This window comes from Pleurodeles waltl, chromosome 5 (genome assembly GCF_031143425.1).
Source record: "Pleurodeles waltl isolate 20211129_DDA chromosome 5, aPleWal1.hap1.20221129, whole genome shotgun sequence".
NCBI lineage: Eukaryota > Metazoa > Chordata > Amphibia > Caudata > Salamandridae > Pleurodeles > Pleurodeles waltl.
The window spans coordinates 849,698,824-849,726,335 of record NC_090444.1 but is presented as its reverse complement, the minus strand read 5'-3'; the positions used below and the strand labels follow the sequence as shown (position 1 = coordinate 849,726,335).

General features: G+C 45.5%; 1 protein-coding gene across 13 annotated transcripts in view; it reads left to right on the top strand.

Moving 5' to 3' along the window:
- The window catches only part of AFDN (afadin, adherens junction formation factor), a 1,710,163-nt gene that overhangs the window by 709,285 nt on the left and 973,366 nt on the right, over nt 1–27,512 (top strand). For all 13 annotated transcript variants that reach the window (XM_069234921.1, XM_069234923.1, XM_069234919.1 and 10 more), the window contains one exon: nt 5,650–5,915. In XM_069234921.1, the coding sequence (XP_069091022.1) occupies nt 5,650–5,915 (266 nt within the window). The remainder of the gene's footprint in view (nt 1–5,649; nt 5,916–27,512) is intronic.

The following is a 27,512-nucleotide window of genomic DNA, read 5'->3' as shown; positions in this document are numbered from 1 at the left end:
CAGATCTGTTGACACAGCACAACCAAAAGATCAGACACCCAGATCCAGCATCGCTGAATCTAGCAATCTGGCTCCTGAAATCCTAGAATTCGGGCACTTACAACTTACCCAAGAATGTATGGAAGTCATAAAACAAGCCAGAAGGCCATCCACCAGGCACTGCTATGCAAGTAAATGGAAGAGGTTTGTTTGCTACTGCCATATTAATCAAATACAACCATTACACACAACTCCAGAACATGTAGTGGGTTACTTGCTTCACTTACAAAAATCTAACCTGGCTTTCTCTTCCATTAAAATACACCTTGCAGCAATATCTGCATACCTGCAGACTACCTATTCAACTTCCCTATATAAGATACCAGTCATTAAAGCATTCATGGAGGGCCTTAGGAGAATTATACCACCAAGAACACCACCTGTTCCTTCATGGAACCTAAATGTTGTCCTAACTAGACTTATGGGTCCACCTTTTGAACCCATGCACTCCTGCGACATACAGTTCCTAACCTGGAAGGTGGCATTTCTCATCGCCATTACTTCCCTAAGAAGAGTAAGCGAGATTCAGGCGTTTACAATACAGGAACCTTTTATACAACTACACAAGAATAAGGTCGTCCTAAGGACCAATCCTAAATTTTTGCCAAAGGTTATTTCACCGTTCCATCTAAATCAAACAGTGGAACTTCCAGTGTTTTTTCCACAGCCAGATACCGTAGCTGAAAGGGCACTACATACATTAGATGTCAAAAGAGCATTGATGTATTACATTGACAGAACAAAAAACATCAGAAAGACTAAACAACTATTTATTGCATTTCAAAAACCTCATGCAGGAAACCCAATATCAAAACAAGGTATAGCCAGTTGGATAGTTAAATGCATCCAAATCTGCTACCTTAAAGCTAAACGACAGCTGCCCATTACACCAAGGGCACACTCAACCAGAAAGAAAGGTGCTACCATGGCCTTTCTAGGAAACATCCCAATGCAAGAAATATGTAAGGCAGCCACATGGTCTACGCCTCACACATTCACCAAGCACTACTGTGTAGACGTGTTATCCGCACAACAAGCCACAGTAGGTCAAGCCGTATTAAGAACATTATTTCAAACTACTTCCACTCCTACAGGCTGATCCACCGCTTTTGGGGAGATAACTGCTTACTAGTCTATGCAGAACATGCGTATCTACAGCGACAGATGCCATCGAACTGAAAATGTCACTTACCCAGTGTACATCTGTTCGTGGCATCAGTCGCAGTAGATTCGCATGTGCCCACCCGCCTCCCCGGGAGCCTGTAGCAGTTTGGAAGTTACCTTCAATTATTTATATATGTATCATCTCAACCTTAAATAAGTGCATACTTAGTCACTCCATTGCATGGGCACTATTACTACAATTCAACTCCTACCTCACCCTCTGCGGGGGAAAAACAATCGAAGATGGAGTCGACGCCCATGCGCAATGGAGACAAAAGGAGGAGTCACTCGGTCCCGTGACTCGAAAGACTTCTTCGAAGAAAAACAACTTGTAACACTCCGGCCCAACACCAGATGGCGAGCTATTGCAGAACATGCGAATCTACTGCGACTGATGCCACGAACAGATGTACACTGGGTAAGTGACATTTTCATTTCCTTCTTAATTCTCCATTTTCGGTCTTAGAAACCAGCTACCGTCCATTAATGATTTGACTGTGGCTTTGCTTTGATCTGGGTTTTCTCTTTGGCCAGTCATGGTTATCAGGTCTCATTGTATTTGGTCACAGCAAATGGTTCTTTATTATGTATGTATGTGCAGTACATCTTATACTAATGGTTGCTATCAATTAAGGGGAGAAAAGTGATTTGTTCAATCCTGAAATGGTTATTTGTAGCGTACTATGAGTATGTTCCTGTGCCATATGAATTTGCTCTTTTTCTTACTGCAGGCCTGAGGTTACTATGCCGTTGAGCAACATTATATGCAGATCATATGGTGTTGATGCAGTCTCATGCAGTAAAGGTGCACTTTGGTTATGCTAACATTTTAAATTCTTCTGAGAAGTAATTTGGTGTGAAGAGGTATGCAGACAGGTTCATTACACACATACTATGGCTTCAGTGGCATTTTTGATTGAGAAAGCTAGGAAATCTTCTATCTTGGTTCTGTTGAAGTAGACCTGATTTTAAATAGATGTGGTCAGTAAAGAATTAGGTACATTGTAAATGTGTTTAGGAGTTTCATGATAGCAGACTATATTAGTTCTGCTATTATGTATTTCTTGGAGGTGGCTACTGTTGGAAGCATTACACAAGTCGTGTCAGTGCTCTGCATATATGAATAGCATATTACGTCCCAACCCACACAACTGAGAATTCCTCTCATCCAAACACAGAATTAAATTTGAAACCACTCAAATGCCGTGGCAAGAGAAGGCTTTTGACCATCACCTTAGCTTTTATTAAGTCCATTAGACTTCATCTCAGCCTATACCAGTGGTCTTCAAACTCCCCCGTGTAAAAAATCATAAACAAATTGGGTCCCCTTAAACACAAACATATTTTCAAATAATGATTGTATAAAATTGCCAGCTCTACGCATATTTAATATTTCAGACATTGCGATGAAACACAGTTATCCCTTTTAAAAATGCAGTCAAATACATGACTGCCAACATACCAGGGGCAGCCTGGTCTTCTAAAGTGTAAAACTATCCACAAAGTGATTCTTCATGAGAAATATTAGGAAAAGGCCTTTAAGGATTATTTAGAACACATTTCCCTTTGACATCTACTCTTAGGATTTGAGTGCCACAAGAGGTTACTGATGGTCTGTTGTAGAATGGTCAATGCCTGTTTTTTTCTTTCTAAAAAGAAATAAGGATTTTTAGCAAAATTCTTCTCTTGGCCAGTGCCTGGCATCCACCCTGAGCTCAGTTCAAGGTCTCCCAGGAGTGCCTGCCCCATGTTTGAAGACCTGTGGCCTACACCCTTAATATCTTACATCACCAAGGTTACCAAGTCTGGAAACTTTTTCCTTAATTTCTTCACTTGTTCGGAAAGCTGTCTGATCTCTTGGCCTACCTGAAAATGGCAATTTCAAGCCTAGGTGTCTCCAGGCTACTTTGGTAATGCTGTCTTAGTGGGCAAACCTCTCCTCACTCATTTTAGGACTACACTCAATAGATGTGTAACTGAATCAAAGCAACATTGACCGTTCCACTTGTTCTACGAGATCTACACTGAATTTCATTGTTACTGAAATAAGAAGCCAAAGTATGCTCCTTCACTTAAAGCCTTGCATCTGAAGAGACAAAAGCTCCTCCCCATCGTGCCACCTAAAGGACTTAAGACGTTAAATCTCCCTAGTTGAATCTCCCTACAGTTGAAAATTCCTTGTTTCAAAACCTCATATACAGAAACACTACTTCTCTGTACATTTATGTGCAGCAATCTCTTCTTGGAATCCTCTTTCCACCATTAAATTAAAACCAAATCAACCCTTTTCACGTTCACTAACCTTTGAAAAATGCACTTTTTTCTGTGTCTATCTAATTGTAATCTGTGCATTCTTTAAAGCTTGGTTTATCCAGTTATTGGTATCATCGTGATCTTTTAATGGAACTATTTTGCTTAAGTTATTCCTGTTTATACTGTTGGAATTAATTTATTTTAAGTGCCTTCATATTCTTGTAGTGCGGGTGCACTATATGAACATGTAAATAATTCATTATTTTGGCTGTTAGAATGTACTGCAGGAACATTTCCAATTAACCTTACAATCACAGACAAATGCATTACATAGCAATCACTTAATTGGAATTATGTACTCAATAAATAACATGGTTATTTACCAACATGTTCACTGGAAGAACGTTCAGATTTGTAAGATTTTGGCACCTGGTGACGTTGTTGGTCACTGCTTTATCTGGCTCTTCTTATTTTTCTACATGAAGCAAAACTGCAAGGTATGGATCTGAATATTCACTCACAGGTTTCGACAAAGCTGGTGTGAAGCCCTTGTGCTCTGCTGTGAGACCACAGGGGGTAGAGGTAACCACTGTGTGGAATGGGATTGATGGTAATTCTAAAGAGAGGAAAAAGCAAAAGCACATTAGAGGATGGTTTGGAATAAGCATCCATGTAAACCTGCACGACTGTAAAGTGTATTTCCTCCGCCTCTGAGTATGTTGCATTATTTTATATTTAGTAAGTGACATAAACTGATATTTTCTTTTTTAAACAAATGCATTGAACTATTGAAATTCAAACTCTAGCTAACGTTGGACTTGTTGGACTTCTGCTTAATTGTGTTTAATGTTTGCTGCCTGTGCTCTACACCAAGTGGATAAACTCATATTTTCATGTAATTTTTCTCAAGCAAAGACAGAAACATTCACAAGCGGTTTTCAGTAGCACAGTACATGTCCAAAGTCTTACCTAGCTGTCTGAGCAGAATCTCACAAACTGTAGCAATATTTTCAGTATAGGTGGTATGAGTGAGAAGCTCTATATTGTTGAATAATGAGAGATTTTCAAAATGTGCTTGCAACTGTTTGGCTTTAGTAAACTCTGATTGGTCTATTTTTTGCGAATCATGTGCAACTGTATTGAATGTTTGGATTCCACCGTTCAGAACCTTATAAAAATGTGGTCTTTTGGATGTGATTTAGAGCTCTATCCTACCGACCTTAGGGGGTGAATCAGTGCTCTCATATTGCCATCTCATTCAGTACCTTGTATTTTGCTGACTTGAATTTAACTGAGATCTTTGATTTTGTACTTAAATTGAACTTTGCACTTGAATTTGGCTATATTAATTGATTTATGTGTGACTTTAAATCTAAAAATACACCTTTTAAGGTTTAAGCCTTCCCTGTCTGTCATTCTTGTAGGTCAGAAAAGGTTCTGTGTAAATTGAAATCTGCTATTTAAAGTGCTTGTAGAGTCACAAGTCCAACAGTCCTGCAAGGAGCAACAAAATCCGCTCAGTAATTAGCACCGCTTCCGGTCCATCAGTTGAGGAAGGGAACGAGTTGTGGAGCACAATGTCAAAACAAGCCCTCAAACTTTAATACGTTTAAAATATTTTGGTAAATATTTAAACTCAACAGTGAGGTAAAAAAAAAAACAAATGGTTGTAGTTTTTTGGTGGTGCGAAAACCAACATATTTAATGCCAATAGTTTTCCAGACTTTGATCTTTCTTATTGACAGTTTGTATGATTGACCAAGGTAAAGCAGTCTCTGTACTATAATGGTATTTGAAGCTTATAGATGCAAAGTAGATTAAAGCTCCAATTCATATGGTGCAGTCAGTATTGCTGTTGGCATTCAGTCATTGTGCTTAAACTGTCTGTTTCTGACCTAGAAGTAAAAAAAAAAAAAAAAAATTATTGAAATTGGTACTTTATCATTTCCAAATGTGTCCCTTTGTGTTTCACTCCCAAATCAAGTAGAAGTTTTTTTTCTGCTATACGCTGCTTTTGTGCGCTCAAATAAAAGAGGACACAAGCCCACTAATGTAGAAAATCAAAACCTAATGAACATGTAATTGAATACATACCCTTCCGCAAGGTGGCTTTGTAGTAAGCAGGTACAGTGAAATGTTTTGAACAGCGAAAGTCATTGTTTATAACATGTTTCTTGCTTTGCCCTTCTCTAGATGATGTCTTACATACACTGACTGGAGCCATGTCCTTGTTGCGACGTTGTAGAGTGAATGCAGCCCTTACCATCCAGCTCTTCTCTCAACTCTTCCACTTTGTCAACATGTGGCTTTTCAACAGGCTGGTCACTGAGCCCGACTCAGGCTTGTGTTCGCATTACTGGGGAGCCATCATCCGCCAGCAGCTTGGCCATATTGAGGCTTGGGCTGAGAAGCAAGGCTTGGAACTCGCAGCTGATTGCCACCTGAGCAGGATTGTGCAGGTTTGTGCCTTTTCTTTATTTTAATTTGTATACTTTTGTCAATACATCTTCATTGTTTGCCCAGTCAGTTTTTTGGTTTGGTATGTTCATATTGTGTTTTTATTGTCATAATAATGTATTGTACTTCACTTCTGAGGACCCAAAGAATTTGAAAATGGGTTTGTAAATTGCAAAAGCCGAAAGTAAACCACAAAAATAAATAGTAAGTTAAATATGTTTTACTTGCATCACTTCAGCAGCAGTAGTAGCCATAAAGAATCATTGAGTGAAGGCTGTTTTTAGGGACAGTTCTCTAAGCATGAAAGCCCAAGTCAAAAGGCTTTGCAAAGGAAAATTAGGTTTGATGGCATGTGTTGCTCTAGATACACCTGTGCTGCATTGTCCTGCCATCTAGTGTTTGGTCCGGAGTGTTAAGTTATTTTTCTTCAAAGAAGATGCTTTTTCACAGGATCAAATGACTCCTCCCTTTCGGTGATACTGCGCATGGGCATCGAGTCGTTTGTTATATTGTTTTCTCTCCATCATCTGGTTCGGACGTGTAGTTCTTCGCTCTTTCTTCGACTCACTCTGGTCCGAGACTTTTCCTCTGTCTTTTTTTTTCAACTGTATTGTACATTGTACAAGTATTCTTAAACTGATCATCATTGGGTGTGTAACTTATGCTTCTCGCCGGACAATCAAGAAGCTACCTGTGAGGCATATTGATCGTTCTGGTCACAGGAGATGCTAAGAGACTGACAAGTCCGTAGGCTAGAGATGGCATGCAGATCTCCATACAGCACGCTGGATATTTTTGGGAAAGAACATGTGCAGGAGGAGCCCCTCTAGGAAGCTTTCACCATCCAAGATTTGGATTCAGATGTACAATACGACATCAAAAGGCAATAACTGACTCCAGCACATACCGTGAGTACAGTGGCCTCACCTCTTACCACAAAAACTGCAAAAATACTTTATACCGAGATCACCAGACCACCACTGCATTCAAGACATGGTCAGACTCGGAAAGACATTTCAGATGCCCCTTCCATCGGATCAGCACCAAAAGGTGGGAAGACTGTGGCTGCATCCTAGGCTTCGACCTCTTCAACTTTGGTCTGACAATGCACCACGAAGCTCTCGACACCGACCCCATTGGTTTCCAGCCGCCAAACTTTGGATGAGAGAACCGACCACAAATTTCAGCGCAAAAACCAAAGGAACAAATTCCTTCTCAGCATTTGGACACAAGCAACTCTTTGACCACGCCTTCATCCTATTCAGCTTATATTAGAGACAATGGATGCTGGGCAGCTCAAAATGTATATTTAAGACAGCACAGGACGAATTGTAGATTTCCATACAGTTACTTTTAAAGGAAGCTAACCTTTCCGGAGGCACTGAACACCACACCACCTAAAAAACTCTCTACGGAAAAGAATGTTTCCACAGGGTAGCTTGTTCGCCCTGCTTCTACTTCTCCTCCTTCTCATTCTCCAACGTTTCCAAATTAAGGAGACCACACTCCACAAAGATCACCATTATTTGAGGAACACCATTCAGAGGTCATAGAACGAGAGCAGGATCCCTGGGATTCTTATGATCCAGACCCGGTTATAATTACTGCCTCACACTTGTATCCTGCTAGACCTTCTCCTCCAGAGGATACTACCAGTTACAAAAAGTCATTGCTAGGGCACCTGCGTACCATAATGTAGCTTTACATAAAGATCATAATGAACAAGATTTTCTGTTTGACACTCTTACCACCACACACAGGGACACCCAATATCTCCCAATGCTCTCAGGTATGATGCGGCATGCAAACAACATTTTTCAGGAGCCTATCTGTTCAAGAATAATAACGCCAATGGTAGATAAATACAAGCCAGCAACTTATGACCATTTATTTATTAGATCACAAGTGCCTTCAGACTCTATAGTGGCTACTACAGCCAGAAAAAGGGCCAATAACCAGGCCACTGGAGACTCTCTCCCACCTGACAAAGTAAAAAGATTGATACGGCAGGCAAAAGAGTGGCTTCGCAAGCCGCTAATCATTGGCGGATAGCCAGCACCCAAGCCTTACTCCTGAGATATGATAGAACTCACTGGGATGAAATGGAGGATCTCCTCCAATATCCCAGAGAGGAGCATTGCAAACGTGGCCCACAAATTGTGTCAGTGGGGCAATCCATTTCTGATAACTCTACTAGAGTGCACTGGATGCTGCAGATACAGTAGCAAGAGGCATAAACACAAGTGTCCTAATCAGAAGACATGCGTGGATTCGGTGCTCTGGTTTTAAGCAAAAAGTACAGCAAGCAGTTTTAAATAAAGAACAACTCTTTGGGCCACAGGTTGATTCCACCTTGGAATTTTTTTTTAAAACGACACTGCCACTGCAAAGGCCATGGGAGCTCTACAATCACAGGTGTAAAGAGGATACTTTTGTCGGCCACACTATAGAGGGGGTTACAAATAAACAGCTTTATCTGAACCCTATACCTCCCAAAAGAAATGAGTCTCAGTTTCTTGTAGCAGAGGCTGTTTCAGAGGAACATTCAGAGGTCATAATTTCAGAGGCTGGGATAAGGAAAGCAACCCTCGGGGCTCAGGTTCTACAACAAAACTCTGACTACCTCAACATACCCAAACCCCACAAAACACAAGTTCAGGGACGCCTTCAGGACTACTACACTAAACGGACACAAATAACATCTGACCAATGGATCCTGAACATTATCCAACATAATTATTGCATGGCGTTCATAACCACACCTCCCAGTACCCCCTTGCATGCACAGGTTATTTCAAGAACAGCTCACTCTGCTCAAAGAAAAGGTACAAGCTCTTCTTTGAAAGGAGGCAATAGAACCGTTTCCACCCCAGTATCAAGGAACCGGAGTATATTCACTATATTTCCTCATTCCAGAAAAAGACTGATCACTCACACCCATCTTAGATCTCAGGCACCTAACTCAATACATTCTTTCAGAACATTTTCACATGGTCACTCTTCAGAACGTCATTCCACTCCTTCAGCAAGGAGATTTTATGACAGCACTTGACCTCAAAGATGCATACTTCCACATTCCCATCCATCCGGCTCACCACAAATATTTAATATTTATGATTGCTGGCAAACATTATCAGTTCAAAGGTCTACCTTCTGAGGTTACAACTGCTCCCAGAGTATTTACCGAATATCTAGCAGTGATTGCAGTACATCTCAGTTGAGAAAAGATTAATGTATTCCTATACCTGGACGACGGGCTTATCAAAGCTAGCACGTTGCAACAGTGCCAGTCACACACACTAATTACAATGAACCTTCTTCACAAGTTAGGGTACACAATCAATTTTGTAAAATCTCATACAAACCCTTCAGATTAAAAAATATCTAGGGGCCATTCTCAACACTCAGGATTAGCATACCACTGTGCAGCTCGGATATAAAACGTCCGGCCACTGCTTCCTTAGTATCAACAGAATCACACTCCCACAGTCAAAACTGTCATGTGGCTATTGGGGATGATGGCATCTTGCATTGCCATCGTACCTCATGCCATACTCCACATACGTCAGCTACAGCAATGTCTGTCTCAGTCACAGGGTTGCCTTTATGATCTAGTGTTGATAGACCACCAAACCTACCACTCTCTGCAATAGTGGAACTCCACCAGCCTCTTAAAAGGTAGGCCTTTTGAAGACCCTGTCCCACAACTCATTCTGAGGACGTATGCATCCTTGACAGGTTGGGGAGCTTCACACTGCAGGGGCTTTGTGATTACGCACATCAATTATCTAGAGCTTCAGTTGGTATTTCTAGCCCTCAAAGCTTTTCTACCTCACCTCACACACAAAATTGTCTGTGTACAGACAGACAATATGACAGCAATGTACTATTTACAAAAACTGGGTGGGGGGGGGGCACGATTGTTCCAGTTATCAAAACTAGCACAGACAATATGGAAATGGGCTTATTACCACTACATTCACCTACTGACAGAGGATCTCCCAGGGACGGACAACAACTTTGGAGACCTGCTCAGCAGGATGCATCAACCAGTCCAGGAATGGGAACTCCACCCACAAGTCCTTACAAAATACTTCCAAAAGTGGGGAAATCCTTAAATAGATCTTTTTGCCACAGCAGAAAACGGAAAATGCCCAAATTACGCGTCCAGATGTCCTCACCCTCTCTCCAAGGGCAATGCTCTATGGATGAACTTTTCCACCTCCCCCACGCATTCCTTTTCTGATTCTCAAGCTCAAACAGACATCACTAACTATGATACTGGTAGCACCCACTTGGATACGTCAACCTTGGTTCACAACACTTCCGGAACTCAAGTTTCTCATCAGAATCTCCCCATCAAGCCGGATGTTCTCACACAGGACCTTGGACAGATCAGGCTCCCAGAGTCCAAATCGCTTAACCTAGCGCTACAACTCCTGAAGTTATAGAAATAAGTTATCTTGGTTTACTTCCTGAATGTATGGAAATTTTAAAGGAGGCATGCAGACCAACAACTAGATCATGTTATGCAGCAAAATGGAAGAGTTCTGTTTGCTACTGCCAGTCCCATCACATTGATCCAATGAAAGCATCTGTCCAATAAATTATTTGCTACTTGCTGCATTTGCTGCAAGCCAAATTAGCTTACACTCCAATCAGATTACATCTTGCAGCTATAAATGCCTATTCATAAAATAAAGAACATCTCATTGTTCAGAATCACTGTTATTAAAAGTTTCCTGGAAGGGCTTAAACAGTTAGCTTCACCTAGACTTCCACCTGTTCCATCATAGAATCTTAACATTGTACTCACTAGGCTGATGCGCCCTATGTTTGAGACACTTCACTCATGTCCTGATGGTAGGAACCTAGCCTGGTGTGTGGTGGGTACCTGAGGTACTTAAACCTTATACCAGGTCCAGGTATCCCCTATTAGTGTAGTGTAGGCAGTGTCTAGAAGCCAGGCTTTCTAGAAGATAGCTGTGGATGAGCAGCCAAGGGCTATCTAGGAAACATGCAAAGCTCATTCAATACCACTGTAGTCACACAGCACCTCCATAAGTGAAAGAAAACACTCAGTGTTATGAAAATAAAGGCTCCATATTATAGTAACACATTACCAAAACACTAGATAGACAATACTCCAATAGGAGGTGTAGGAAGTTGGCTCTGTATATACTATTTCAAAGTAAGAAATAGTGTGCACAGAGTCCAAGGGTTCCCCTTAGAGGTAAGATAGTGGCAAAAATAGATAATTCTAATGCTTTTTTTTTTGTGGTAGTGTGGTCGAGCAATAGGCTTATCAGAGGGTAGTGTTCAGAATTTGTTGTACACACACAGGCAATAAATGAGGAACACACACTCAGACTTACTCCAGGCCAATAGGTTTTTATCTTGAAAAATGTATTTTCTTAGTTTATTTTATAAACAGGAGGCTCAAGATTTACAAGTAATACTTCAAATGAAAGGTATTTCACTTAGGTACTCTAGGAACTTTGAATGAACACAATATCATGTACAGTCTTTGTCAAAATGGCAGTAATCTATTTTACAAGTGGACACAGTGCAAAAATCAACAGTTCCTGGGGGAGGTAAGTAAAGGTTAGGTTTGCAGGTAAGTAAAACACTTACAAGTCTCAAAGTTGGGTCCAAGGTAGCCCACCGTTGGGGGTTCAAGGCAACCCGAAAGTTACCACACCAGCAGCTCAGGGCCGGTCAGGTGCAGAGGTCAAAGAGATGCCCAAAACACACAGGCTTCAGTGGAGAAGAGGGGTGCCCCGGTTCCACTCTGCCAGCAGGTAAGTACTCAGGGGGTTTTTGTAGGGCACCGGGGAGGACAAGAGCAGGCACAGAAAGTACACCCTCAGCGGCACAGGGGCGGCCGGGTGCAGTGTGCAAACAGGCGTCAGGTTTTAGATAGGAAGTAATGGAGGGACCCGGGGTCACTTCAACAATGCAGGCAGGCACAGGGGGGGCTCCTCGGGGTAGCCACCACCTGGGCTAGGCAGAGGGTCGTCTGGGGGTCACTCCTGCACTGGAGTTCGGTTCCTTCAGGTCCTGGGGGCTGCGGGTGCAGTGTTGGTTCCAGGCGTTGGGTCCCTTGTTACAGGCAGTGTCGGTCAGGGGAAGCCTCTGGATTCTCTCTGCATGCGTCGCTCTGGGGGCATCAGGGGGTCATCTCTGGTTACTCACGGGCTCGCAGTCGCCAGGGAGTACTCCCTGAGGTGTTGGTTTTCCGCAGGTCGAGCCAGGGGCGTCGGGTGCAGAGTGGAAAGTCTCACGCTTCTGGCGGGAAGTCTTTAAAGTTGTTTCTTTGTTGCAAGATAGTTGAAGGTTGTTGAACAGGGCCGCTGTTCACGGGAGTTTCTTGGTCCTTGTGTGCAGGGCAGTCTTCTGAGGCTTCAGAGGTTGCTGGTCCCTGTTGGATGCGTCGCTGTTGCAGTTTTTTAAGAAGTTGGGAGACAGGCCGGTAGGGCTAGGGACAAAGCAGTTGTCGTCTCCGCCTTCACTGCAGGGCTTCAGGTCAGCAGTCCTTCTTGTTAAGGCTGCAGGAATCTAGGTTCTGGGGAGCCCCTAAATACTGATTTTAGGGGTGTGTTTAGGTCTGGGAGGGCAGTAGCCAATGGCTACTGTCCTTGAGGGTGGCTACACCCTCTTTGTGCCTCCTCCCTGTGGGGAGGGGAACACATCGTTAAACCTATTGGGGGAATCCTCCAAACTCAAGATGGAGGATTTTTCAAGGTAGGGGTCACCTCAGCTCAGGACACCTTAGGGGCTGTTCTGACTGGTGGGTGACTCCTCCTTGTTTTTCTCATTATCTTCTCCAGCCTTGCTGCCAAAAGTGGGGTCAGTGGCCGGAGGGGCGGGCATCTCCACTAGCTGGGGTGCTGTAACAAAAGGGGTGAGCCTTTAAGGCTCACCACCAGGTGTTAGTTACTTCAGGAGGAGGTGAGAAGCACCTCCACCCAGTACAGGCTTTGTTCCTGGCCACAGAGTGACAAAGGCACTCTCCCCATGTAGCCAACAACATGCCTGGTGTGTGGCAGGCTGGCAGAAACTGGTCAACCTACACTGGAAGTCGGGTATGTTTTCAGGAGGCATCTCTAAGATGCCCTCTGGGTGTATTTTACAATAAATTCTACACTGGCATCAGTGTGCATTTATTGTGCTGAGAAGTTTGATACCAAACTTCCCAGTTTTCAGTGTAGCCATTATGGTACTGTGGAGTGCTTGTTTGACAAACTCCCAGACCATATACTCTTACGGCTACCCTGCACTTACAATGTCTTAGGTTTTGCTTAGACACTGTAGGGGCATAGTACTCATGCACATATGCCCTCACCTGTGGTATAGTGCACCCTGCCTTAGGGCCTTAAGGCCTGCTAGAGGGATGACTTACCTATGCCACAGGCAGTGTGAGGTTGGCATGGCACTCCGAGGGGAGTGCCATGTCGACTTAGTCATTTTCTCCCCACCAGCACACACAAGCTGTGAAGCAGTGTGCATGTGCTGAGTGAGGGGTCCCTGGGGTGGCATAAGACATGCTGCAGCCCTTAGAGACCTTCCCTGGCATCAGGGCCCTTGGTACCAGCGATACCAGTTACAAGGGACTTACCTGAGTGCCAGGGTTGTGCCGATTGTGGAGACAAAAGTACAGTTTAGGGAAAGAACACTGGTGCTTGGTTAGCAGGGTCCAAGCACACTTTCAAATCATAACTTAGCATCAGCAAAAGCAAAACGTCAGGGGGTAACCATGCCAAGGAGGCATTTCCTTACACAACTCCCCACCCCCCCCCCCCACAAAAAAAAAAAAAAAGAGGATGAGACTAACCTTTCCCAAGAAAGTCTTCATTTTCTAAGTGTAAGAACCTGGAAAGGCCATTTCCATTGTCATGGGCAGTCCCAGGTCTGTGTTCCACTATAAAGTCCATTCCCTATAGGGATATGAACCACCTCAACAGTTTAGGGTTTTCTCCTTTCTTTTGCTTGAGCCATCTGAGAGGTCTGTGGTCAGTTTGAATTATGAAGTGAGTACCAAAAAGGTATGATCTCAACTTCTCCAGGGCCCAGAGCACAGCAAAGGCCTCCCTCTCAATGGCACTCCAATGCTGTTTCCTGGGGTGTAACCTCCTGCTAATGAAAGCAACAGGCTGGTCCTATCCCATGTCCAGAGGCATCTGTCTGCACAATGAACTGCTCAGAGTAATCAGGAGCTTTTAGAACTGATGCTGTGCACATAGCTTGTTTCAGGGTGTCAAAGGCCTGTTGACATTCCACGGTCCAGTTAACTTTCTTGGGCATTTCCTTGGAGGTAAGTTCTGTGAGGGCTGTCATTATTGATCCATATCCCTTCACAAACCTCCTATAGTACCCAGTCAAGCCAAGGAATGCCCTGACTTGAGTCTGGGTTTTTGGAGCTACCCAGTCCAGAATAGTCTGGATCTTGGGTTGGAGTGGCTGAACTTGGCCTCCACCTACAAGGTGTCCCAAGTAAACCACAGTACCCTGCCCTATCTGACATTTAGATGCCTTGACAGAGAGGCCTGCTGCTTGCAGGGCCTGCACAACCTTCTTCAGGTGGACCAGGCGATCCTGCCAGCTGGAGGTAAACAGCAATATCATCAAGATAAGCTGCACTAAAGGACTCCAAGCGACAAGGATTCACCAACCTTTGGAAGGTGACAGGGACATTCTTTAAGCCAAAGGGCATCACAGTAAACTGGTAGTGCCCATCAGGTGTAGAGAATGCTGTTTTCTCTTTTGTCCCTGGTGCCATTCTTATTTGCCAGTACCCTGCTGACAAGTCAAAGGTACTCAAGTATTTGGCAGCACCCAATTTGTCAATTAACTCATCTGCCCTTGGAATGGGATGAGCATCTGTCTTGGTGACAGAATTAAGCGCTCTGTAGTCCACACAGAACTTCATCTCTCTCATGCCATCTTTTGTGTGAGGTTTGGGGACCAAGACCACTGGCCTAGCCCAGGGACTATCAGAGTGCTCAATCACTCCCAACTCCTGCATCTTGTGGACTTCCACTTTGATGCTTTCCTTAACTTGGTCAGACTGTCTGAATATTTTGTTTTTGACAGGCATGCTGTCTCCCGTGTCCACATCATGGGTATACAGGTGTGTCTGACCAGGGATTAGGGAAAAGAGCTCAGCAAACTGCTGGAGGACATGCCTGCAGTCAGCGTGCTGTTGGCCAGAGAAGGTGTCTGAGTACATCACTCCATCTACTGTGCCATCTTTAGGGTCAGTGGAGAGGAGATCAGGGAGAGGTTCACTCTCTGCTTCCTGGTCCTAATCTGTAACCATAAACATGTGTTCGATGGCATCTGTCGCTGTAGATACGCATGTTTTGCAATAGCTCGCCATCTGGTGTTGGGCCGGAGTGTTACAAGTTGTTTTTCTTCGAAGAAGTCTTTCGAGTCACAGGACCGAGTGACTCCTCCTTTTGTCTCCATTGCGCATGGGCGTCGACTCCATCTTCGATTGTTTTTTTTCCGCCATCGGGTTCGGACGTGTTCCTGTCGCTCCGAGTTTCGGAACGGAAAGATAGCTAATTTCGGAAGATTTTCGTCGGTATTGTTGCGTTCGGGATCGGCGTAGTTAGATTCAACACCGCATCGAAGAGCTCCGGTGCCCTTCGGGGTAGTTTTTCGATCCCCCGTCGGGGCCTGGTCGGCCCGACCGCGTGCTGAAGAACGCCGATGGAACGGACCCCGTTCCGTTTCTGCCCCAAATGCCACAATAAATACCCCTATACAGACCAACACTTGGTCTGTAACCTGTGCCTGTCACCTGAGCACAGTGAAGACACCTGCGAGGCCTGTCGTGCGTTCCGGTCCCGAAAAACACTCCGAGACCGTCGAGCCAGAAGACTTCAGATGGCGTCCGCGCCGACAGCCCACCGAGAGTTCGAGGAACAAGAAGAGGAAGGTACCTTCTCGATCCAAGACTCAGACTCCGAAGGATTCGACGATACACAAACCGTGAGTAAGACGTCGAAAACCACACAGAGGAAGATTTACAAGGCCCAGGGAACGCCACTGCCATCAGGCCATGGCTCCACCCATAAATTCGGTGACCGACCGTCGGCACCGAAAAAGGCCCAAACAGTGCCGAGATCGTCCGACTCCGGTCGAGACACCGGCACGCAGCCTTCTCGGGACCGAGAAAGTGCTGGAGACAAGCCTCGACACCGAGATGCAGGTGTGGACACGGCTCGACGCCGAGACAGCGGCACCGAAGAAGATCGACGCCGAGAGGTTTCGGCCCCGAAAAAGAAAAAAGTCACCTCGGAGCCGAAAAAACACGCAGACAGGGTTTCGGTGCCGAAACAAACTGCAAGCGACCCAGCTTCAGGCTCTTATACAGAAGTGCACTCGCTAACCTCCCAAATGCAAAAGCATAGGTTTGAGGAAGAGCTACAATCAACTGATGTGGACCATACGCAAAAGCGTATTTTCATACAGCAGGGGACAGGAAAAATAAGCACCCTTCCCCCCATTAGAAGAAAGAGAAGGTTGGAGTTCCAAACTGAACAAACACCACAACCAAAAGTGGTGAAAAGAGTTACCCCACCACCCTCTCCTCCGCCCGTGATTAACGTCTCACAAGCACAAACTCCATCACACTCCCCAGCTCACACCACCATAAGCCAGGGTGACCAAGATCAAGACGCATGGGACCTGTACGACGCCCCAGTGTCAGATAACAGTCCGGAGGCATACCCTACGAAGCCATCTCCACCAGAGGACAGCACCGCGTATTCTCAAGTGGTGGCTAGAGCAGCACAATTTCACAACGTAAGCCTCCACTCAGAACAGGTCGAGGATGATTTTTTATTCAACACACTCTCCTCCACCCACAGCTCATACCAAAGCCTGCCTATGCTCCCTGGTATGCTCCGGCACGCAAAAGAAATCTTTAAGGAGCCGGTCAAAAGTAGGGCTATCACACCAAGGGTGGAAAAAAAGTATAAGGCGCCTCCTACAGACCCGGTTTTCATCACTACACAGCTGCCACCAGACTCTGTTGTTGTAGGAGCAGCTAGGAAAAGGGCCAACTCCCACACATCTGGAGATGCACCACCCCCAGATAAAGAAAGCCGCAAGTTCGATGCAGCTGGTAAGAGAGTCGCAGCACAAGCTGCAAACCAGTGGCGCATCGCGAACTCCCAGGCACTACTTGCGCGCTATGACAGAGCCCACTGGGACGAGATGCAACATCTCATTGAACATCTGCCCAAGGACTTACAAAATAGGGCAAAACAAGTGGTTGAGGAGGGACAGACCATTTCCAACAACCAGATCCGCTCCTCCATGGACGCTGCAGATACAGCTGCACGGACAATTAATACATCTGTAACTATCAGAAGGAATGCATGGCTCCGAACGTCTGGATTTAAACCAGAGATTCAACAAGCAGTTCTCAATATGCCTTTTAACGAAAAAGAACTGTTCGGTCCAGAAGTGGACACAGCGATTGAGAAACTCAAAAAAGATACGGACACTGCCAAAGCCATGGGCGCACTCTACTCCCCGCAGAGCAGAGGCAATTACAGCACATTCCGTAAAACACCCTTTCGAGGGGGGTTTCGGGGTCAGAGCACACAAGCCAGCACCTCACAAGCAACACCGTCCAGTTACCAGGGACAGTATAGAGGAGGTTTTCGGGGACAATATAGAGGAGGGCAATTCCCTAGGAATAGAGGAAGATTTCAGAGCCCCAAAACCCCTACTACTAAACAGTGACTCACATGTCACTCACCCCCTCCACACAACACCAGTGGGGGGAAGAATAAGTCATTATTACAAAGCATGGGAGGAAATCACTACAGACACTTGGGTTCTAGCAATTATCCAACATGGTTATTGCATAGAATTTCTACAATTCCCTCCAAACATACCACCAAAAGCACAAAATTTGACAACACACCATTCCAGTCTCCTGGAGATAGAAGTGCAGGCACTATTGCAAAAGAATGCAATCGAATTAGTGCCAAACACACAAATAAACACAGGAGTTTACTCACTGTACTTTCTGATACCAAAGAAGGACAAAACGCTGAGACCAATCCTAGACCTCAGAGTAGTGAACACTTTCATCAAATCAGACCACTTTCACATGGTCACACTACAAGAAGTATTGCCATTGCTAAAACTACACGACTACATGGCAACTTTAGACCTCAAGGATGCTTATTTCCATATACCAATACACCCATCGCACAGGAAATACCTAAGGTTTGTATTCAAGGGAATACATTACCAATTCAAGGTACTGCCTTTCGGATTAACAACCGCACCAAGAGTCTTTACCAAATGTCTAGCGGTAGTCGCTGCACACATAAGAAGGCAGCAAATACATGTGTTCCCATATCTAGACGACTGGCTAATCAAGGCCCATTCGTTAATAGAGTGCTCATATCACACAAATCATATCATACAAACCCTCTTCAAACTAGGGTTCACCGTCAATTTCACAAAATCCAAAATTCTGCCGCGCAAGGTACAACAATACCTGGGAGCCATAATAGACACATCAAAAGGAGTAGCCACTCCAAGTCCCCAAAGAATTCAAAATTTCAACACCATCATACAACGCATGTATCCAACACAAAGGATACAAGCAAAGATGGTACTACAACTCCTAGGCATGATGTCTTCATGCATAGCCATTGTCCCAAACGCAAGACTGCACATGAGGCCCTTACAACAGTGCCTAGCATCACAATGGTCACAAGCACAGGGTCACCTTCTAGATCTGGTGTTAATAGACCGCCAAACTTACCTCTAGCTTCTGTGGTGGAACAACATAAATTTAAACAAAGGGCGGCCTTTCCAAGACCCAGTGCCACAATACGTAATAACAACAGATGCTTCCATGACAGGGTGGGGAGCACACCTCGATCAACACAGCATACAAGGACAATGGAACGTACATCAAACAAAACTGCATATAAATCACCTAGAACTTCTAGCAGTTGTTCAAGCACTAAAAGCTTTCCAACCAATAATAGTTCACAAATACATTCTCGTCAAAACAGACAACATGACAACAATGTATTATCTAAACAAGCAAGGGGGGACGCACTCCACGCAGTTAAGCCTGCTAGCACAAAAGATTTGGCGTTGGGCAATTCACAACCAAATTCGCCTAATAGCACAATTTATACCAGGGATCCAAAATCAACTCGCAGACAATCTCTCTCGAGATCACCAACAGGTCCACGAATGGGAAATTCACCCCCAAATTCTGAACACTTATTTCAAACTCTGGGGAACACCTCAGATAGACTTGTTTGCGACAAAGGAGAACGCAAAATGCCAAAACTTCGCATCCAGATACCCACACAAACAGTCCCAAGGCAATGCCCTATGGATGAACTGGTCAGGGATATTTGCTTACGCTTTTCCTCCTCTCCCTCTCCTTCCTTACCTGGTAAACAAACTCAGTCAAAACAAACTCAAACTCATATTAATAGCACCAACTTGGGCAAGGCAACCCTGGTACACAACGCTGCTAGACCTATCAGTAGTACCCTGCATCAAATTGCCCAACAGGCCAGATCTGTTGACACAGCACAACCAAAAGATCAGACACCCAGATCCAGCATCGCTGAATCTAGCAATCTGGCTCCTGAAATCCTAGAATTCGGGCACTTACAACTTACCCAAGAATGTATGGAAGTCATAAAACAAGCCAGAAGGCCATCCACCAGGCACTGCTATGCAAGTAAATGGAAGAGGTTTGTTTGCTACTGCCATATTAATCAAATACAACCATTACACACAACTCCAGAACATGTAGTGGGTTACTTGCTTCACTTACAAAAATCTAACCTGGCTTTCTCTTCCATTAAAATACACCTTGCAGCAATATCTGCATACCTGCAGACTACCTATTCAACTTCCCTATATAAGATACCAGTCATTAAAGAATTCATGGAGGGCCTTAGGAGAATTATACCACCAAGAACACCACCTGTTCCTTCATGGAACCTAAATGTTGTCCTAACTAGACTTATGGGTCCACCTTTTGAACCCATGCACTCCTGCGAAATACAGTTCCTAACCTGGAAGGTGGCATTTCTCATCGCCATTACTTCCCTAAGAAGAGTAAGCGAGATTCAGGCGTTTACAATACAGGAACCTTTTATACAACTACACAAGAATAAGGTCGTCCTAAGGACCAATCCTAAATTTTTGCCAAAGGTTATTTCACCGTTCCATCTAAATCAAACAGTGGAACTTCCAGTGTTCTTTCCACAGCCAGATACCGTAGCTGAAAGGGCACTACATACATTAGATGTCAAAAGAGCATTGATGTATTACATTGACAGAACACAAAACATCAGAAAGACTAAACAACTATTTATTGCATTTCAAAAACCTCATGCAGGAAACCCAATATCAAAACAAGGTATAGCCAGATGGATAGTTAAATGCATCCAAATCTGCTACCTTAAAGCTAAACGACAGCTGCCCATTACACCAAGGGCACACTCAACCAGAAAGAAAGGTGCTACCATGGCCTTTCTAGGAAACATCCCAATGCAAGAAATATGTAAGGCAGCCACATGGTCTACGCCTCACACATTCACCAAGCACTACTGTGTAGACGTGTTATCCGCACAACAAGCCACAGTAGGTCAAGCCGTATTAAGAACATTATTTCAGACTACTTCCACTCCTACAGGCTGATCCACCGCTTTTGGGGAGATAACTGCTTACTAGTCTATGCAAAACATGCGTATCTACAGCGACAGATGCCATCGAACTGAAAATGTCACTTACCCAGTGTACATCTGTTCGTGGCATCAGTCGCAGTAGATTCGCATGTGCCCACCCGCCTCCCCGGGAGCCTGTAGCAGTTTGGAAGTTACCTTCAACTATTTATATATGTATCATCTCAACCTTAAATAGGTGCATACTTAGTCACTCCATTGCATGGGCACTATTACTACAATTCAACTCCTACCTCACCCTCTGCGGGGAAAAACAATCGAAGATGGAGTCGACGCCCATGCGCAATGGAGACAAAAGGAGGAGTCACTCGGTCCCGTGACTCGAAAGACTTCTTCGAAGAAAAACAACTTGTAACACTCCGGCCCAACACCAGATGGCGAGCTATTGCAAAACATGCGAATCTACTGCGACTGATGCCACGAACAGATGTACACTGGGTAAGTGACATTTTCATTACATCTGCCCTGTCATGGAAGCGTTTTAGGTGGTTAACATGGATCACGCTCTTGGGGGTCCTGCTAGTGCCTAGGTCCACCAGGTAGGTGACCTCACTCTTCTTCTCTAGCACTGGGTAAGAGCCACTTTGTCCTGAAGTGCCCTGGGAGCCACAGGCTCCAGAACCCAGACTTTCTGCCCTGGCAGCCTTTTGGTCATACCACATCTTCTGGAGCTGTTGGCTGTCTACAAGATTTTTGCTTGCCTTTTCCATGTATTCTGCCATCCTGGAACGTAGGCCTAGTACATAGTCCACTATATCTTGCTTAGGCTCATGAAGAGGTCTCCCTCAGCCTTCTTTCACAAGAGCTAGTGGTCCCCTTACAGGATGGCCAAACAGAAGTTCAAAGGGGGAAAACCCTACTCCCTTCTGAGGCACCTCTGTATGCGAAAAGCAGGCATGGCAAGAGGACATCCCATCTCTTTTTGAGCTTTTCAGGGAGCCCCATGATCATGCCCTTCAATGTCTTGTTAAATCTCTCAACAAGACCATTGGTTTGTGGATGGTATGGTGTGGTGAATTTGTAAGTCATCCCACACTCATTCCACATGTGTTTTAGGTAAGCTGACATGAAGTTGGTACCTCTGTCAGAAACCACCTCATTAGGAAATCCCACTCTGGTAAAAAAAAACAATGAGTGCTTTGGCTACTGCAGGGGCAGTAGTGGACCTAAGGGGAATTGATTCAGGGTACCTAGTAGCATGATCCACTACTACTAGGATATATTGATTCCCTGAGGCTGTGGGAGGTTCAAGTGGACCCACTATATCCACTCCCACGCTTTCAAAGGGGACCCCTACCACTGGAAGTGGAGTGAGGGGGGCCGTTGGGTGGCCACCTGTCTTACCACTGGCTTGACAGGTGGCACAGGAGGCACAAAACTCCTTTACTTTCTGGGACATGTTGGGCCAATAGAAATGGTTGACTAACCTCTCCCATGTGTTGGTTTGTCCCAAATCCCCCTTTCAGGACTATTTAGGGTCTCTCTCTTGGGTGGGGTCCTCAGTTTCGGCTTGCAAGACTCCAGCAGGATTCCTCTGCAGCCTCCACTTTGACTTCTGGCCACTGGAACTGCGACTGGACCCTTCAGGAACCAATAACCCTGCAATCAACCAAGAAGGCTTCTGCAAATTTGTTTCCATGGCTCCTGCCAGCTTTGCAAGATTTCCCCAGCCGTGCATCCTCAGAAGTCAGCAACTCTTCAGCCTGCACAGGAAGAAGAAGGAATCTCCCTTGGAGTGAAGAAGTCACTCCCCTGCATCCGCAGGCACCTGCTGCAAACAACAACCGGCTGCATGGATCTCCCCTCATCTTGAGCTGCGTGGATCCTGCATCACGGGTGGTGGTCCAGAGTAGTCCTCTTGTTCCTCTTTGCTCGCTTTCCAACTTTGGTGGAGGTAAGTCCTTGCCTTTTCATGCTGTACATTAGCCCTGTGCACCGCGTCTCTTGCAGCTGCCAAAGCATGTTTGCATCTCCTCCAAAGGATCTTCAGGTGACGTGTAGCCCCCGTCCCCAGGACTCCTTCCCGCGACGCTCAGCCCTCTGTATGGTTCTCCTGTGGCGTGGGGTCTTTTTCTGTAGTGCTTCGTGGGCTCCTTATACAACTTCTGTGTCCCTGTCCTGTGGGACAACTGTGGGTGCTGCCTCTGCTCCTGTGGACTCTCTGCGATGCTGATGGTCCCCTGCGAGTATTCCCCCTCCAACAATAACCACCCTTCTTCTCTCTCCCCCCCAGGTTGATTCCACCTGGGCCTTGCTGGTTCCCGGCAAAACTATTTTTTCACTAACTGCGAGTTTGCCTTTGCCAAGGCTTGTTCGTGGGATTCCTGCACCAACACCCATCTGCAATCTTCACTCCAGCATGGGACACCATTTGCTTCCATCAGGAACTCTTCTCAAGCTCCAGGGCTACAGTGGTGACCTGTTCTTTCTCACTGTCGACCAACTTCCTCAAGTACAGCTAGGTGGGTTGTAGCTCCTACTCCTCCTGGACTCCACTGTGACTTTTAGACTTGGTCCCCTCTCTCCAAAGGTTGTCTTCTTCAGTAATCCACCGCTGGTTTCTTGCAGTCTTTTCTGGGTGTCATATTTTTCTTCTTTTGTACCTTTTGGGTGGTTTGGGGAAAATCCAATGATTTACTCCTGCTTTCCTGGTCACGGGGGTGTTGTGTTACTTACCTCTGTGGTTTTCTAGTGCTCTCAGCTCCCCTTTACACATTCCACTTACCTAGGTGGGGGTCCTGTGTTCGCATTCCATTTTTTAGTATATGATTTGGGTTCCCCTTATGGTCACTATTGATTATTGCTGTTTGCACTGTTTTCCAACATTTCTATGCCTATTTCTGATTACTAGTGAGTATATTTAGTGTATTACTTACCTCCTATTGGAAGGTGACCCTTGTAGTATTTTGTGGTATTGCTTTACAAAAATAAAGTACCTTTATTTTTGTGACACTGAATGTTTTCTTTCATGTGTGTAAGTGCTGTGTGACTACAGTGGCATTGCCTGAGCTTTGCATGTCACCTAGATAAGCCTTGGCAGCTCATCCACATCTACCTCTAGAGTGCCTGGCTTCTAGACACTGCCTACCCTTCACTAACAGCGGACACCTGGACGTGTGTATAAGTACCTTAGGTACCCACCACACACCATGCCAGCTTTCTACACTACCACATTAACTGAGCCATCAGCTGCAGTTTTGGAGAATAGGTCAGGGAGTGGGTCACTCTCTTCCTCCCGACCTTCATCAGTGGCCATGAGCAGGGTCATGTTCGTCCTGTCATAGTAGGGCTTCAGGTAATTCACATGGAGCACCCTAAGGGGGCTTATAGAAGTGCCTAAGTCCACCAAGTAAGCGACCTCACCCTTCTTTTCCACTATTGTATGGGGACCACTCCACTTGTCCTGGAGTGCCCTGGGAGCCACAGGCTCCGGGACCCACACCTGCCCTGGCTGGTAAACAGCACGCATACCCTTCTGGTCATGACACTGCTTCTGCAGTTCCTGGCTGGCCAGAAGGTGTTTAGTGGCCTTTTTCATGTACTCAGCCATCCTGGATCTGAGGCCAAGTACATAGTCCACTATGCCCTGTTAAGGGGGGCTTGAGAGCCCTCCCTTACAACAACAAGAGGACTCCTAACAGGGTGCCCAAAAAGAAGTTCAAAGGGCCTGTAGCCCACTCCCTTCTGAGGAACTTCCCTGTAGGCAAAAAGGAGGCATGGCAATAGGACATCCCATTTCCTTCTGAGTTTTTCAGAGTACCATGATCATGCCTTTGAGATTTGTATTACATCTCTCTAACAAACCATTGGTTTGGGGTGGTGAACTTATAAGTAACACCACATTGCTTTCACTTTTCCTTTAGGTATGCAGACATGAAGTTGGTACCTCTGTGTGATATCACTTCTTTTGGAAAGCTCAGTCTAGAGAAAATTCCCAGGAGGGCTTTTGCCACTGCAGGAGCTGAGTGGTCCTTAGAGGAATAGCTTCTGTGTACCTGGTGGCATTGTCATCCACCACCAGAATAAATCTGTTCCCAGAGGCTGTGAATGTGTCTAGGGGGCCAACAATGTTCACCCCAACCATCTGAGAGGGAATCTCAACCAGTGGAAGTGAAAGTAAAGGGTCCTTTGGGGTGCCACCTGTCTTGCCACTAGGTTGACAAGTGACATAAGAGCGACAAAACTCCTTAGTGTCTTCTGACATGTGGGGCCGGTGAAATTGAGGTACAAGTCCCTCCCAAGTCGTGCTTTTGTAGTGAATCCTAGTTTGTTTTAATGGGATAGCAGGAGTTAGCTTAGCCATTGGCTTGCGGACTCGTGACCCCGTCACCTAGTGACTTTTAACCTACTTAGCTTGCTCTGTCTTAGCCCATTTAATTATTTAATTCTTCTAAGATGGCTGCCTTGTTTATAGTTAGGCCACTTGTTATGATTTTCTTTATCAGCGCCACGGCGTTAAGGCGTCCAAATCAAGTCACAAAGACAAACAAACTGTAGGTGTTCACATTTAGGGACTTTCCCTCTCCATGCTTTCGAGGGAATTGTTTACATTAATTGCCGCCCCAAGCATGCCTGTTATCTATTGTTTGGGAACACACCTATGTCAAGGGTCCAAGTAGATCTGTATAAATACACCAAACTTTAGGCAGATAATCAGAGGGATTCCGACCAGAGGGCATCGCCACTATCGCTGATATCGATGCTGCACGTCGTCTTGACGCTGACTCAGTCTTCGTGTTCCTGTGGAGTCTGAGATAGAGACCTCATTCCAAGGTAACAAGGGTTGGAGGCTCCTCTCATGGACATGGCATTGGCAAATTAGGTTTAACATACCCATCTCTCCTTTAGGTAGGAGGTTAGGCCTATCATGATAGGGTATTGGGACATATTACACACGTTGTCTTTTAATGTTATTGGAAGATGGTGAGGGTCTTTGTAATAATGACTCTTGTCTTTACAATTCTGTTCCTTGCACTGTTCATCATCCTAATCATTGCAGCCCATGCAACTAATTGCAGATTGCAGTTTTGTTAAAGAAAAACGATTGAAACTTTACTGCATCTTCGCTATTGTCTGTGTTTGCTTAAGACAAGATATATCTTTAAGAAAGGGGTAATCTCCGTTTAACCACAACACTCCCTGAGGTAGGTAAGGTAGTATAGCAGTGTAGCAAACTAACAAACAGCAAGGGTGGGCTGAGCTTGTGGACAGTCATACAGTGAGCAGAGAGGCTGTACAGAGGAGCACAGAACACATGCAATTACAAACAAACACAAACAGGCGGCTGGGTGCTTGTCTCCCAGTTGGGATCAAGCGTAGTACTCACGAACCCTCCTTGGCCCTCCTTGTTTGCTGGACCCAGGATACCTCTGATAGTTCAAGTAGGAGTAGGGATGGTCTTCATTGGAGAACAAGATTTATCCCTGTCCGTCTGCTGGGTATAATGTGCCACAGGCAGTAGCGCTTTGCCTCTGTCATCATGGGGTCTCATAAGTCTCGCCTTGTTTCTACCTCTTTGATGAGTCTCTCTGCCACCGAGGTTCTGTCCTTCCGATAGGATGATTACGTGCATCCGAAGAGTCCTTAGTCATGTCAGCGGGCAGGTTCTGAGGGGACTGGTCCATGGATGTGGTAGATACGTCATCGAGATAGTCGCAAGTTTTCTGGGTTGTGTAAGTCTTTTGACTGTTCTTAGTAACCCACATGCATTCCAGTTTAAAGAGGCCGTATTTTGCCTCCAGTTGGTGTAGAAGAGGGTGAAGTGATAAGAATGCCTTGCGACGTTTGTTTGTCTCTTTTGAGAAATCCGCAGCAATGCGATTCTCATAGCTGTCGGCTCAAAACGGACCCTGACAGCATGCTGCAGTAAAGAGCCCTGTATGGCACAGGAGCAGGCAATGATAGGGCGTGGTCCGCATGGGTCTTCAGTCTGTTTCGGCCCCAGACGATGTGCCCTTTGAAACTCCAGTGGAGAATCAAAGGAGAAGCCCGTTAAGTTAGGGAAGGGTCTCTTTAAGGAAAGCTAGGATATTGGTCCCTTCTATATGTTCCGGGAGGCCAAAGAAATGGACTTTGTGCCTATGGCTCCAGCCTTCCAAATCGATGAGCTTGCTGTGGCGGAAGAGTAGTTCCTGATCCCGTTCAGGTATGGTGTTTAGATGATCTTCCACTGCTGTTATACACTGTTCTAGGCCTGACACTCTGGATTGACAGCCTGCAATGTCCAGGCGGATGGATTTGGTTTCTGCCACCAGTGTGAATATTATGGAGTCCATCCCTTCCAACAGGCGACCTACCGTTGTGATTTCTTGAAGTATACGGTCCATGTTACTTTCTTGCTCCAGATTTTCAGTAGTTGTGAGCGAGTTCATTGACTGTGGTTCCCGGAGCGAGGTCGGTGGATAGGAGTGTCGGAGGGCTTCAGAGAAGAGAAGTTGTCTCGCTGGCTTGCCAGAGATTTTATCACTTGACTTACTGGTGGCCATCTCAGTGCCGTATTCCCATAGACTATATTATAGTGATGTTGGGGAGCGTAAGTCTGGTGCTCAGCCGTGTCATTGTGCTGGAGGCAAAGAGCACGCCTAGCTCGGCAGAAGGCGTCCTTCGTCAGATGGAGGTGGAAAGACGTCCTCACCTCCCCCGCCCTCCTTTCAGGAAGCTTATCAGGGTTCGCTGAGGAGCAGTCATTGTGCCAGAATAGGGGTGAAGAGGGGTCGAGGGCTGTTCTTGCCCCTTCTGTCTTGTGCACATGCTCGAGCTGTCCCCTAGCTGTCCGCCCAGCTCTCACGTCTTGCTGCTGCAGTTGGTGTGGGTAGGGTGGAAGGGGGTGAAGAATCAGGCCAC